General features: G+C 42.6%; 1 protein-coding gene across 1 annotated transcript; it reads right to left on the reverse strand.

The window, feature by feature from the left end:
* Positions 1-4,998: 4,998 nt before the first annotated feature.
* On the reverse strand, positions 4,999-14,923 carry tmtc4 (transmembrane O-mannosyltransferase targeting cadherins 4). Its single transcript, XM_037239726.1, has 19 exons — positions 14,690-14,923; positions 14,533-14,592; positions 14,221-14,428; positions 13,665-13,780; positions 12,910-13,126; positions 11,080-11,167; positions 10,907-11,007; positions 10,378-10,470; positions 10,001-10,162; positions 9,175-9,377; positions 8,868-9,042; positions 8,548-8,679; positions 8,387-8,466; positions 8,211-8,318; positions 8,009-8,150; positions 7,561-7,675; positions 5,708-5,820; positions 5,565-5,634; positions 4,999-5,237 (listed from the first exon to the last, which is right to left on the reverse strand). The coding sequence occupies exons 3-19, from the start codon at positions 14,380-14,382 to the stop codon at positions 5,089-5,091; spliced, it is 2,226 nt and encodes a 741-aa protein (XP_037095621.1). The 5' UTR covers positions 14,383-14,428; positions 14,533-14,592; positions 14,690-14,923; the 3' UTR covers positions 4,999-5,088.

Genomic DNA, 14,923 nt, shown 5'->3' on the forward strand with positions numbered 1-14,923 from the left:
CTAGCACATCAGGTTTTTGAGATATTTTATTTTCATTTTGTGTTTGTAAGTTTGACCTATGAAAGCTTGCGCAATACCGATTTTACCATGTCATTTGACAGGTTACAAACCAAACCAGGAACCAAATCCTTATCAATTTATATTTGCAAAATTTTTTTTGCACAATCTATTTATAACAATGTCAAGTTTTTGAATAAAGGGATAGAAATTAGAACGTTTGTTTGTATCCAGTTATTAAAAAAAAATCATCAGATTAATCGTTTATTGAAATAATCCTTTGCTGTACCTTATTCTATTTTGATGCAGATCTAGCTAAAGGGTGCACATTTTTATTAATCACAGGATCCGTCTAGAAAGGTGTACGAAAGTTAATGTCAGTTTTGATCCAAATTATTTGTTTGCTGGAGGTCTGCGTTGTACCAAGCACTTAGATGATGTCTTCACACACAAGCAAAACAGTGTGTGGATGTATTTTTTTTATGACAGAAGTAACCATGGATGGAAGTAGGAGGTGTGAGGTGGGGAGATGGCACAGGGGGCAGGTCCATCTGTCCCAAGCAGCTTTTCCCCCTCTCCCCCCATGAGAGAAGCACAGCTGTTACTGCAAGGCCCGATACTGTCCACTACCCCCCCCCCCCCTTCTCCCCTCCTCTGAGGATGAAACGAAGCGGCCCGCGGTGCAGTCAGGCTGCACGTCTGCAATTTCAGACCTCTTTAGATTCATTCTTCATGCTCGCCACAAATGAATAATGCGCACATTAACTGCTGCCGGTTAATACATTTCCATCTCGTTGCACTGTTATTGTTTTTCCAAATAAGGCCCACAGCGTAACCCAAAAGCAAAGCGCACACACCTCGAAGACAGTGAAAAGACCTCCTGAAATGCTCATCCTTGCTTTTACTACTTTGAAAAATCAAAACATAAACATTTATATGATGAGTGTATGATTTTCAACAATTTGTCTCCGAAGCCCCTGCGGGGGTTGAGGGGGCTCCACCACAACGTAACAAGACTCACTCACAGCTTTTGTCAGGAAGCCAAATTGGCACCGCTATATCCATTATGTTAGCAGGCCCCTACCACAATTTTGGCACCCCTTATAGAAAATAATAACTTTCGGGGGACATACTGTACCACATGCTTGTCACTGGCGTGTTAACCTCACAGGTTTTGCTTGTGTACCCTTGAACCTTTGACTCTTGTAGCTTTGAGACACTGAATATGTGCAATAGCTTGTAAAAATCAGCCCTAACATTATTGTAGATTGCAGCTCGAGGGACAGCAATGAATTCTTACAGTTCCGTACTTGTATTAGTGACATTTCATCTAAACGACCCGAATTCTTCTTAAAGTGGCCATGGGGAGTTTATTTAATGAACTGCAGAGTACCAAGCATTTTTCATTCACTGTGGGTAGTGTACGTTGTGCGACAGATATTTAAGCCATCATTTTCCTGACTACTTTGTACCTTTGTAGTAGTGAAACGTACAACATCTATCGTCTGTGTTATGCCTACTTATTGTAAAAAAGAAAAAAAATAGCTCCACTTACCAGTAAATCACATCAAACTGTTGTTGGTGCTGTTTTTAAATCACACTTGAACTGGTGTATTTTGGCAATGGCAAACTGAAAAATACAAAAAAAAGCATAGGTCAAAGGTCAGCATTGCAAATCTCAGTGTTCGTGTAAAAAAGTTAGCGGGCGAAATGACGATGAGGAGATGATACCTCGAAATGATTTGAGCAAAGCATGTCAGTGGTTGCCCTTCTTATTAACTCTCAGGTTCAAAAAAGATTGGTGACTTCTGATTTAAGATTTTCAATCAGTCCATAACCTGACTGCGAGGCAGACATGCCAACCACTATCACACCACGCTGCCCTGTTTTAGCTTAATTAACTTAATTATGATCAAGCTTGTATTGAAGCTGGAGTGACTAGGTAACTATGGTGATCATTTTGGCTGAACAACTCTCAAAGAGGAGGCGGGGGTGTTTGATTATTTTGGAAGGGTGGGAGCGGGACGGGGGGTCTTTTGGAAGCTCTGTTTTGTGTAGCATGGCTGTAAATGCCAAGGCTTGTAAAGGCAACAGGGCCGATAACTGGTGACAGTAGCCCTCCTTGACATGACAGAGCGCATCCATGCCAGACGGACACAGAGATATCGGGGAGGCACCCTGACATTTGGGGGAGGGGACCGATGGTTGTTGTTGTTGTGCATCTAGTGATGCAGCGATGTCGAGTAACATGATCTGGATGACGCGGACGGAGTGGTTCCCTTGTTGAAATAGGGACCCCCGGCACTACTACACGAAATACATAAGGAGGGGTGGCCATGAGGATGGCGTCAAGTGAGCAGAATTGACATCAATTAGACAAGCAAGAGGGAGGTGCCCATCAGAGCCCATTAGGATTGTTGTGGTTAGGGTGGAGGGGGGGGGGGGGGGGGGCAACTCACTCCAAGATTTTAACATGATCCAACTGTATGTATTTCCTGCATTTTATCCAAAGTCACCAGATCATCACCCTTCTAAGCCACATTCTGTTTAGGTTGGAATTGTTCTAGGCTGAGAGTGTCACTATAAGCAAACTAGACAGCGTTTAAATATAGTGAACATAAAATCTGCATCTTATTTGACCTAAAAGACAATTTTCTTGACCCAATTTGGTCCTGGCTTGACAGATCTGCTCTTGGATTTCAAAAAAGCCAGAGGCCCGGACTCAAATATACCCAACTTCAGAACTCTGAGGCTGTGAGGATGCGCGAACCACTTGTCCATCATGACCCCCGCCACCCGCCCCAACACACACGCCTATCATCTCCCATAAGGACAGCTCAATAAATTGTATGAATGTTGTTGCCGGGTGATTAAATTCACTAGAGTGCATATCTTTTATTTTGTTGGGGGTTGTTGTGCAAAGAAGCACACCCGCTGTTCTGAGATTAGTTCAAAAATAGTGAAGAACCCCTCCAAGCGCACACACATAGTACACACACTTATTGAAAATACTCCTGCAACAAGTGGTACTTTTATTCCTTATATAGGAAAATAAATCAAATAGATTTTGCACATGGTGTTTTCCCCCTCTTGAGTTCCAAAAGAACTCCACCTGGGACCAGATCCGGTGATATCATTATGACGGACAATCCAAGCGGGTAAAAGGTGTGCAATGCTGAGCGAGGCGAACAAGGAGAGGACTTCATAAGCCGCTAGTATCCCATCTTTTATTAATGTCACTCCCTGGGAAGTCTCAGGTTTTGCCTCTCAGTCAGAATGTCTAATGAAGCTGTGAGCGGACGGACCGGTGAGTGCATCCCTTTAAGACCAGACATATTTTATGATAATGAAAGGTATTCAAAGAATGATGGTGATAAAAGTGCACTGCCCTCCTCTCATTGACACGACTGCACAGCTGTGCAGCGGCGGCAGCAGCAGGCGCCGCAAGAGAAGGATCCCTGCCAAAAAGTAAAGGGGATCCGTAAAGTACATTAAGTCAGCGACCGATGTTTCGTACGTCATTACGGCGCGTGACTGACTATAATAATACAGTATGAGGGCGAAGCGCTCAGTCTTGAATGTCACCATTTAATCCTGTTCTGTCTGCAATTGCTCCATAGCGTGGAGCTCTTTCACCGTGGTGACCTTTACACGAGTACACTTGAAAAAGCTGCAGTGTTCTATGACAGTCACTTAAGTGACAGTCATCATGGCCAAAAAATATTGGGACCCCTTGTGCTTCAGATAATGCAATACTTCTCCCAGAAAATGACTAATTATAAATTCAGTACTCGCGTTTATTGTTTTGTTTGAATTGGAATGACACACAAAAAAAGTTAAAAAGAATTTGATCGTCCACACACTCTCAAACTGGACCGTATTATTATAAGGAATAAAGCGGAATTCTCATATCTCCATAATCATCACTTTTCAAGAGAATCCAAAAAAGTTTGCTCGACCACTTGCATTGCATCGTAAAAAAAGAGCAAGTCATTTCCAACAATTCAGTCAATACGATGTAATACCATATTTTCTTAGTATGATGGCTTTGCAGGTGACTAAGTGGGTCTAAGGCCACCCACTGATTGATTTCATTATTCAATTAAGAGCAAGCGTCCCGAGACTTTTGTCCATATGGTCGACATCCCGCTATTAGTTGCATATTTAGGGGGATCAAATATCAAATACTACCCCCCCCGTGGAGATGTGAAGAATAAGAAGTTGAAAGCATCAAAGTAACAAGTGGTGCATTGTACTGTAAGTACAAACAAACCTTAAAATGAAACCAGCCCTATCGCATCTTCAAAAAGTTCCATGCTTAGCTGAAGGAAGCAGGTGAAAAAATAGAAGTGTATTGACCTTTGAACCCGGGTGCACACTTGTTGACTGATGTTTCACACTGAGGTCGCTTGATCCCTCGGCTGTGTTCTTCACTATCTGTGTGAGTGTGTGTGTTTTGTCCTCAGGGGAGAGCATCCCCAGTCCCCCCCGCCCCCCTTTCTTTGAAGCTGCTGTGTTTTCATGAAGAGTCCGCCATCGGTTTCCTGTCCTCTGTGACCTTGTGTCTTCGTGTGGACACACAAAAAAAATACCACCTTTCTCCTATTAGGGAGTGGCCGCAGGGTAGTAAATAGCCAAGTACCATCGCATTGACAAAGAGCTCGGCAAAATAAACCAAAACAAAGAATACCGCAAGGTGTGATCATCATTCGTTGTCATCAGTGACTAGTCATATGGTGCAAACTTCCATTTACTGTATACATGGGTAGTTTGTGTACGACTCTAGAGGACAAGGGTCAATCCAAGTAAGGATTTTTTCGTGGGCCTCACATATGTGGCAATGTTGCGTCCAGCTGAGACAACATCGTGCAAAGGCCGATGGGTTCCACATGGTGATCATCAAGCGGAGCAGAAGTAATAACAACAGTTAACACAGCGAGAGGCTGACACCTGTGTCGTCTATGACACACGACAATCTAATTAAGAAACATCACACGGGAAGGAGCTAGGAAACCACCCTTTAATTTAGATGTAAAAATCAGTTGGATTGTGAAGAGGAGTGTTTGATGTCGGCAGCGGATGGGCGTACCCTCAGGGTGTGTGGCGTTTGCGCTGGTCCAGTTTGCGTCGGAGCATGTTGTAGTTGTCTCGTGTGCCCGGGGCCTTTGGGTCCAACTTAAGAGACAACTCGTAGTGTTTCTGTGCCAGTTCCAGCTTGCCCCAGCGATGGTAAAGCACAGCTGCAGAAGATACAGACAAATACATATTTATTTAGCATGGTTGGGCTTCTACTCAATAGAATACAATGTGCAAACAAAGTGTGGTAATGAGGACCAGATGATATTTTTATTAATTGACTTAACTGGTGTTGCATGTTTTATTTTGGACACTTTCGAAAGGGGCGAAAAATAAGTTAATGTGCTTTAAGGGCTCTACTTTAACTTTGGCATGAAATAAGCAAAGCTTTATGAAAGCTGTACAACTTCATTTATCAAAATAAAAAAATATGAGTCTAAAAAAATACAATTCAAATGATTACAAACATATAAACTGAAGTTAATTGTCACCTAAATTGCCATGGCAGCCAGCTGCATTTGGGTTGATTTGGAGAGCGTCGAGGAAGAAGCCCTCTGATTCCTAACAAATGAAGATACAAATATTTAAATATTACTTCTTTTTTTTTCCTGAAATAAAAAGTATGCTTACTCACCTTGTACTTTTCTTGCTTTCCCAGTACGTTGGCCAGTGAAAACATGATGGTGTGGTCGTTTGGGAGAAGCCTCAAAGCTTCTCGTCCAATCATCTCCGCTTGGCCCAAGTTACCTGGATGAGAGGGTGGAGCTTAAGTATTTAAATGTTTTTGGTGTCTCAGTCAGGCAGTGGCACTATGTAAAAGGAATACATAAATGGGAGATGAAGTAGAAATAAGAGCTCAAGGTCATCAATCATTCAGTTTCAGAGTAGAATATGCAGTCAGCTAACAAAGTGCCGTCATCCATGTTTACCTTTTTCCAAATGGCTCCTACTGTCCCTGCCCAGAAAGCTAAATATCAGGCTAATGAACTGGTATTGGTATCATAGTATCAGAGCATTTTTCGAGTACGAGTACAGACTCGGCATACTGGTATTGGCATCTGCATATTCTTGTACAAGATGTATTGCATAGGTGTGAACCGCTGACATTTTTCACAAAATCAACTCAAATTAAACTGTTACCCGTCTTTGAATTACCAAAAAAAAAATGTTTTGAGAAAGAGATGGTCACCAATTAAGGTTACAAATGTGTTAAATTTTTGGCATTAAAGTGCGTTTCATCATTTTAAGAAAGATTGGCTGAGGCGACCGAGATTGTGTGTTGACAGACAGAAGTTAAGACGAGCAGCTTGCACATAGTAATGACAGGCTAATAAAAGCTGGTTCACACAGCAACTGTCAGCTTTTATTTATTTTGGGGATGGAGCATTCACCCTGTGCACACACGGACGAGCGGTTTGGTCCCTAATTAGGGATGAACACAAGGCCCGACTGGGTTATTGATCTCTGTCACCGACCCGTCTGGTGTCTGCCCGCCCCCCAAAAATGGAGGAAACAGACAGTCCTAAGTCACGAGACTTTTGTTAGGGGAAAATAAAATCCACAGAGAAAAGCAAATACCACTATATACAACATACCACTTTCCCTTTGAAAGTAACACCCATTATTCTTTTCTCTTTTTTGTTTGTTTGTCGGTGAACAGGGGAAAGGGCTATGATTATTTCAGTCAAATTTGCGGATGGAGGGAGGGGGGCCTCTCGGAGGGGCACTGCTCTGGCTGTGCTCGCCCACGTTTGATCAGCAAACATCGGGCACTGATTGGATGGCTGCAGCGCCCTCCAGGGAGACTCCGCCTCCCCACGGGAGCACCTCCCCGACAAAATGGCCGGTGCGTTCGGAAATCAGAGCATTCTCCACACGGCGGGGAGGAGCGCCTTAAGAAACTCACAAGACAAAAGCCTCAATACATAAATTTCAAGCATTGCTGATTCTCGCTCTTCCGCTCTAATCTTGTTGGGCTGCTTTGATTTGCTTCCATAGGACACAAACGATGACAGTACTTGCCTGCCAACGCCGGGACACAAAAACTAAGGTCTTTTGTTAACGTCAACAAAATATGAAAACATTCACGGGCAGACGGAAGTGATCACAGAAGTGCTTCTAAAATAATGAGGATGGACAGACGGATGATTGTACTGTATTATGAATAAGGACGGACTGAGAATGATGGAAGGGTGCCAAGGTCGCAGAAGGACCAATGATGGATTGGCAAAATTTGATCAAATTCCCATCTCTGGTTGTTATCGTTGTTTGTTACTCCAATACTCGTGTGCTACTAGAAGCAAAGTCCTTGTGTATTTTTTACATAGTTGCCCAATAAAGATGATTCTGATTCTTGTATAACCTAGTAAAAACGTGTTTGAATTGCTAACCAAAACGGCAGCGTCTTCCAAAGCATGGCAAAATGATGTGTAAACATTTTTGAAGTCAAGCTTCAAGTATATTAGGTATGTGCTTGGTTGTGCATACCAATGTTGTCCAGTAGAATGACCATGTTGTTCCACGCCAGGCTATGATCCGGTTTTAGTACTGTCGCGTTCCTCCATGCGTTCAGAGCATCCACGTGTCTTTGCTGGTCTGCGTACTGGCAGCATGAAAACAGAATATCAATACATGTTTCAGTTGGTATGTACAGTATCGTATGTGTTTTAGAACGTGGCATTGTGATTTTTACAGTGAAATCTCCTGAGGTACTTTTGGAGAACCAATATGTGATTAGACTGTGTGAAACACAGTTTAAAATTATTTTTTAAAATGAATTAATCGGTCCTTCTGGCTAATTTAATAAGAGCCAGGAACCTTTGGAATGACATTTGCAGAGCAGGACGTTGGATTGGATCCTATTAGTTTCAGGAACCAACCACACCAAGACCAAAATAATTTCTGGAAATTCAGTGGAAAGCGGCCTAATTCTCACCAAGCGTCCCAAGTTGTAGTAGCAGTCCGGATACTTCTTCCGGAAGTGGATGGCGTTCCAGTAGCTCCTCTCCGCTTGCTCAAACTTGCTCAAACTGTTTTGCACGATACCCAGATTCATCCATGCGGCAGCGAAATCCGGTCTAAGAAAAAAAGGGTTATCAGCAAAGCGCATTTTTTTTGTCACATTGCTCACAACTTACTGGATTGAAACAGCTTTGGATAGGAGCTGCTCCGCCTCGATCAGCTCGTTCCTCTCCTTGAGGATGTTACCCAAGTTGTTCATGGCGTGCACGTAGGTGGGATGCAGCCTGCAAGACATGCACAGAGCATTTTTCAATATTTGATTGGAACGTGCCAGTGAAAATTAAACACTAACCTGACGGCCTCTCTGTAATAGCTAATAGCAGTCGTGGTGTTTCCTCTGTCAGCCAAATTCTTTCCGACGTTGTAATGGACCTGAACAATCACCGCGCTATTAATGATGTCAATATGTAACAACATTAAATAGAAAGGTGTTTTTTTTTTGTTTTTTTTTACCTTGGCATTGAGTGGGCACACGTTCAGTGCGCTGGTGAAAAGGCTTTGCTCCGACCGCCACTGGTGACTGCGGTGAGCACAGCGAGCCACAAATGTGACCATCAAGGCTAAGATGTACAAGCAAAATATCTTCTGTATGGAGAAAGAAATATAAGCAAAACGTCAGATTACAGAGCATCTAAACTACATTCATCTGGAAATGTTTGCTTTTTTTTTCCCCAGTCTGTCAAAGTGAGCCACAGAGGTTTTGACAAGCAAAGGAGGAGAAAGAGCTGATGCAGATGTTGCTATGCCTTATTTGGGCACAACCCATTCCCCACCTTGTACTTCACCCAGCGGTGGCAGCAGCGTGCCAGGGCGCAGGCCAAAAGGAGGCAGTAGCCGGATGAAGGCAGGTAGAGCACACGCTCGGCAATGACAAAGCCCACCCGAAAAAAGATGTTGCAGGCCGGCAGAAATGGGACCACCAGCAGCACCAGGGCCAGACTTAGGGTTCTTGGTCAGGAGAGAGAACATTACATAAAAGAGCACACAGAGTAAAAGTTGTCTGGTAAGAACCAGGATGAGAAGGCACTGTCTTCATAATCAAGCTCACTTCTAGACGTGGAGATGGTTCCGCTCGCTTACCTTCTCTGCTGGCTGTCTGGTGAGCACAAGGCTTGGCCTACCAAGCCTATCAGGATGCACCAGAGCAGGAGCGGCCACACCACCCTCCAATCGGTGGTTGACTTAATGAGCGGCACGCAGCCCATGGACCAATCAAAACACAGCCACCAGGGACACAGCAGCAGCCAGCCATTCAGGGCGTAGTAGTAATTATAGTTGACCACCTGTCAATCACCAGAATGGGAGGCGATCAAGAGGGAAGAGTAAAAATCATTTGAGAACTATGGAAAAATATAAAATTAGATGTTTAATTGAGTTTCATTATTTTTTACAGGCTCTACAAATCATCAGACGATGTCAAATAGTGTATGCAAGTACATACTCAATGTACAGTATAAACTTGGGCTAAAAGATTTTTGGAAAATCAGTTGTTTTTTTTCCCCCTGCTCAGTATTGATTGTTTTTTTTTTTCCACGGGTCTGTTTCTATGTATTTTTAACAAATATGTACAAAGAAATAAATTAATTTGTATCAAAATGAAAAAATCACTATACCTAAATGTTAATGCTACAATAAAATAAAGGAAAATGAACAATGAATAGTTATGAAACACAGTTTATCTACTTTGTACTGGAGTTGTTAACTTACGAAACCCTTTGACAGTCTTGTTTTCTTCAAGAGAGAGAAATATCTTTTTTATTGCATTTATTTCCTTCCGCCGTGCAGAAACAACTCAAAATTAAAAAAATGAGTGAGTTATCAGTATCGGTCTTGCGAGACAGGGATTTATCGATAGACACAATAAAAGCTCTTTTAAAGACAATAACGGCTACCCAGTCTTACTCACTCTAAGAAACATGTTCTCTGCGAACGAGGCGGGGTTGTCCACTTCAGTGAACGCCGGCGGCCCAGTTCCCATGATTCTCCAGCGGGTGTAGAGCATGAAGAAGCCGCCTAGAGCCATGAAGGCCAATCGAATAGGCAGGCCCGTCCGCAGCATCTCGCGTGCCTGTCAAAAATCATTTCGTACATCATATACAGTACATAGGTACATACATAATGCATGCATGTGTGTGTGTGTGTGTGTGTGTGAGCCTCCCCAGACCGATGGAGTCTAATTAACGCAGCTTTGCATACGCAGTGTATGCAATGTGACGTTAATCATACGAGGGAGCACATGATTTCTGACAGAGCAGTGTGGGGAGGCGGGGGACTGTAACTCACATTAAAAGGGGTCTTCCTGAGGACTAGCCTCTGGCTCAGTTCATACACGTCAACATTACAGATGAGGAGTACATCAAAAGCAGCGTTTACACCCTGGAGGGAAAACGCAAAGACACGCAAGAGGGACATTTATAAAATCATATCGGTCAGTGACAAAAGAATGCATTAGCTCCAATTACAGTATTGGGTTACACACATAAGTCAATATGGATGTCAGCCTTCGCTATCTCCAGTCTAGGTTACGTTCTTCCACATAAAGAGACAAGAGACAAACTCTTACCCATCTGTGAGATTGTTTTAAATAATTATTATGAAATGTTACCTGATTATTATACAGACGGTCCTAAGAGAAAGAAATAGTTTTTTCAATTTGAGGATTTTGACATTTCATAGCTAAACTTATGACGCCCAATGTTGTGATTTGGTGCGACTGAATAAAATGGTCTGTAATTTTAGTAGATTGGCTGGAATAGAACATATATCCAATTGCCGCAAACTTTAAGCTTAATGAGGTGGAAGAATTTCATACCAAGACGGTGATGCCTTGTTCTTTACAAAGCATGGCGGCAGCGCACAGCGAGAGGCTGACTACAATCCAGCCCACAGAAAAGTTGCCATCTTTGTCCGCACCTGAAAACAAAACATCAAAAAATGGTGTAGTTGGTCAAATGGAATCAGTGCGGTCTTGTTGAACAAACTCACCTTTGTTGAAAGCTTTACAGTATGTGAGGAAGGAGAGATGGAAGAAGAGCGCACACAACAGGTCCGCCCGACCTACGATGCCTGCCACCTTTTGTGGGGAAATGCAAAAGACCACACAAATAATATTAAAAGCCCCACAACTCGATTGCCCAAAATTATGTTGACACAAAACCTTTGCAAACTGAAACCTAGCCAGCGACATGATGTTTTGTGGCCTACTTGAAGGAAATTATATTTAGATTTTCATTCAAATATATTTTATATATTTATACACATTTACGTATATATATATATATCCTATATATATATATATATATATGACTCTAATAGCCTTAGATGAAGTAAAATGATAAAGTCCGAACAGCAGCAAAGGGAAAAATATAAAAATAGTTAAAAAGGAGAAAAAAAACCGTCCCCCTCCCCTCCCCTCCCCTCATGTATGTCTTTGCCTTGTTCCCTGTAAGCGTCTTTGGGTTTTTGAAAAGCGCTATACAAATTTAATGAATTATTATTAATTATTATTATTATTAAAAAAAAAAGCAACAGACACTGAGCCACCATTGTTGCGGTTTTGATGCAACCTGCAAAAGCATAAACTTGTCATGTGACTTTGAACTGCCTTTCCACAATGATCGGTAAAGCGACACAGGCACTGTAAAAGAGGTGAATCTATTTTTTCCTTTCACTTTTGTTTTTGTATTTAATTCCAACTGTAGGAGTACTCACAAAAGGAGAAAAGGACTTCTCATTAATGCTAACATGTGACTCCATACAGTGTGTGGGTACAGTTTGGTGAGCATCCTGGGGTTGCCTGCTTTGATACATGCAGCAGGCCGGCCTGAGCCAACCGCGTGCCCGCCGCACCATTCTCGCCCTGCATGATTAAAGCGAAAATGAGAGCGGAAGCCGGCGCCTTCCAGCCACGCTTCACAGCAAACACACGCAGGCGTACATAGCAGGCCAATAAACATCCTATAGCGAGGCGTCTGCGTTGTCCACATGCACCTTGGTCCCAACGCTCCCAGCTGAGACGGCCCGTTTGTTCTTGGCCTTAAACCACTGGATTGTTTATTGTGGAAAAAGCTCAGGATGACACAGACTGCGCTGTTGCAGAGCATCTGCCTTGTTAGTTGACAGCCCCAAGATAAAAATGGGATGCGGCACAATTTCTCCGTAGGGGATCGTTTCCTGGTTCAATTCAAAGCGGCGAAAGGGATCTGGTTTAATTGGCAACAATTAACGTGGCGGCTTAGCAGGAGACCAGACTTCAGCGCTCTGGAATAACAAATGAAATTGTTGTAATTTACTGTTCCAGTTGCTTTGTTCCTGTTCCCTATCCTTGCTGACTTTGGGTGAGACGCCAGCCGATTGAGGGCAAGACAAAGAATCGCTCAGACATATGGACAATGCAGCGTCTTCCATCAACCTAACATAGTTTTGCAATGGGAGAAGATGAGAAAAGCCACGTAAACTTGACAAGAAGAAGCAAAAACCAAAGAGGAAGACCAGCACCAGAATTAGAACCCTCAACCTCAGAACAGTGAGACGGATGGATGCGCTAATGAGTCATTCATCTTCCCACCTGTTCTTTTGTTATTTCATTTTCTATTGTTTTTGTTGAAATTACAGATTCCTATTTGGAATTTTGCTCTGATTAAAAAATAAATAAATCAGAAGCTACTCACTAGTAAGTTACTCAGTACTTGAGTATTTTTCTCATGAATAGAAGTAATTATTTGGAGGATTACTTTTTACTTTTCCTTGAGTTACATTAAACCTAACCCTCTGAAGTAAGTCTATTCTGAAAAAAATCTATTTCCTGTTACTTACGCTTTCTGTGTGGACGGGGTGTGCAGCGAAGAAGAGTGCGGCCAGCAGGGAGGTCTTAGGAGCACGGTTCAGTAGGCGAGTCTTTTCATCATAAGCCAGTCCACCAATCAGCAGGGCGAAGACATCCACCATCAGGGCGGAAATGACGGCATGGAGGGCGATGTTCAGCACGTGGAAGCCCACGGGATGCAGGCCGCCTGCCAACATGTAGTTCAACCTGCGAAACCACAGGTTTTAAAATGTTGCTAATGTGACATGATTGGTCGGCAACTGGTAAACCGAATCTGTAGTTTCCTTTTCTGTATGAAGGATTCACTTGACGGACTGAGCTAACCCACACCAAAACCATACCAAACAAAAACTGGCGACAATGTTAAATAATAAAAATAAATAATGATAATAATAATGCATGTATTTATTTGTTCTTTATTTAGAAAGGTTTTAAGAAAAGGTGGATTCAGATAACAGAGATTACCTTAATTACCTTAATCAACACTACTCGTAACTTGTTTCTGAGAGTTTAATCAAACTGTTGCTTTAATAAAGTGTTAAAACAAATAAAGTGTTAAAACTGATAAACTAAGGAATGTTTACATCTGATTAATATAAAGGCGCACGTAAAAATTGTAATGCTATTTTTGTGTCACGCTCATAGATTTGATCAAATGTTACCTTGACAATCAGAACCAAGCACCTTTTCTATTTTCTAAAGCTTGCTAATACTGGGTGAGCTGAAGCAGCAGAAGAGTACGCACCTAAAAGTAAAGACAGTGAGTGGTCTATAGGATTTGTGACTGGAGTTGCTGCTCAGGTTGCTTCCCCAGAAGTCATTTTTCCAAATGTTAGTCAAGGGTGTTGTTGGCTTCAAGTCCTGCCACAGACACAAGAAACACATTTAACACTGCATGTGTCTAATATGTAAATTTAACATCAAATGTTGAGAATATCTATCTCTCTATCTATACACACAAAGTATATGTGGCCCTGAACCGGTTGCCAGTCAATCGCAGGGCACACAAAAACGAACAACCATCCGCACTCGCACTCACACCTACGGGCAATTTGGAGTGCTCAATCAGCCGAGCATGCATGTTTTTGGGATGTGGGGGGAAACTGGAGTGCCCGGAGAGAAAACAGGCACGGGGAGAACATGCAAACTCCACACGGGGAGGGCCGGAGGTGGATCAAACCCACACCCTCTGAACTGTGAGGCGGACATGGTATGATTTTTCATCAATTTCATCAAATTTATGTGCATTATTTATAGTATAAACAAAACTATATACATATTGAAAAATGAATGGATAAAACCTTGTTGTTGATGATTGCCTCCGAATCGTCAAACACGAAGTCCCCATCATAACTATTGATAAAGCACAGCACTGCCACCAGAGCCACAGTGATCTTGGCCTGAACCGGACCCAGCCTGGGGAGGGGGACTTCCTCATCCCAAGGAACCTCAGACAACGCCATGATGATGGACCAGCACCTAGTTCATTCCTTAGCATCGTCCAAATTCCTGTGGACACACAGATGTTGGCATGTATTGTTGGACCCCATCACATATTAGTTAAAGGAAAAATCAAACAACTTGTGCACGAGTGGCAGGTTGCATTCTCTTACCTATCATTTGTGCAGCTTCGCGACAGGTTGCATCTTTGTGCTAGCTTCTTTGGCTGCAAGCTGAAGTAGAACACAAAACCCGCCAAAGGCAGAAGTGCATGCAAACACATTACGTTAAAAATTGTTTCTGAAAAGGATGTATAGATTGGTTACTTACACGCCAGTGTTGTGCTATTTAGCATTAGCATGTTTCATCGGATGCTGCTAAGATCATTATTGTTCGGGAGGTAAACGCACCCAACACACTTTAATCAGTGTTGGTATTGCTGGAAAAGTATGCTTTTTCCCCCTTTATTTAAAAAGCTAATGGCAGTTTGGTTGCAAAGGGAATCCTTCGAAAGGAGAAGACTGCAGGATGTAAACAAATAGTCACGCGTTGGCTTGAGTTACT

Source organism: Syngnathus acus, chromosome 21, assembly GCF_901709675.1.
Source record: "Syngnathus acus chromosome 21, fSynAcu1.2, whole genome shotgun sequence".
In the NCBI taxonomy this organism is placed as follows: domain Eukaryota; kingdom Metazoa; phylum Chordata; class Actinopteri; order Syngnathiformes; family Syngnathidae; genus Syngnathus; species Syngnathus acus.

Bases quoted from the DNA above. Each gene is read 5' to 3' on its own strand.
- tmtc4 (XM_037239726.1), bottom strand. From the start codon at position 14,382: ATGGCGTTGTCTGAGGTTCCTTGGGATGAGGAAGTCCCCCTCCCCAGG. The intron at 13,781-14,220 runs GTTTTATCCATT...TGTCTGTGGCAG, and splicing joins AGGCAATCATCAACAACAAG to GACTTGAAGCCAACAACACC. The intron at 11,168-12,909 runs GTAAGTAACAGG...TCCCCACAAAAG, and splicing joins ACCCCGTCCACACAGAAAGC to GTGGCAGGCATCGTAGGTCG.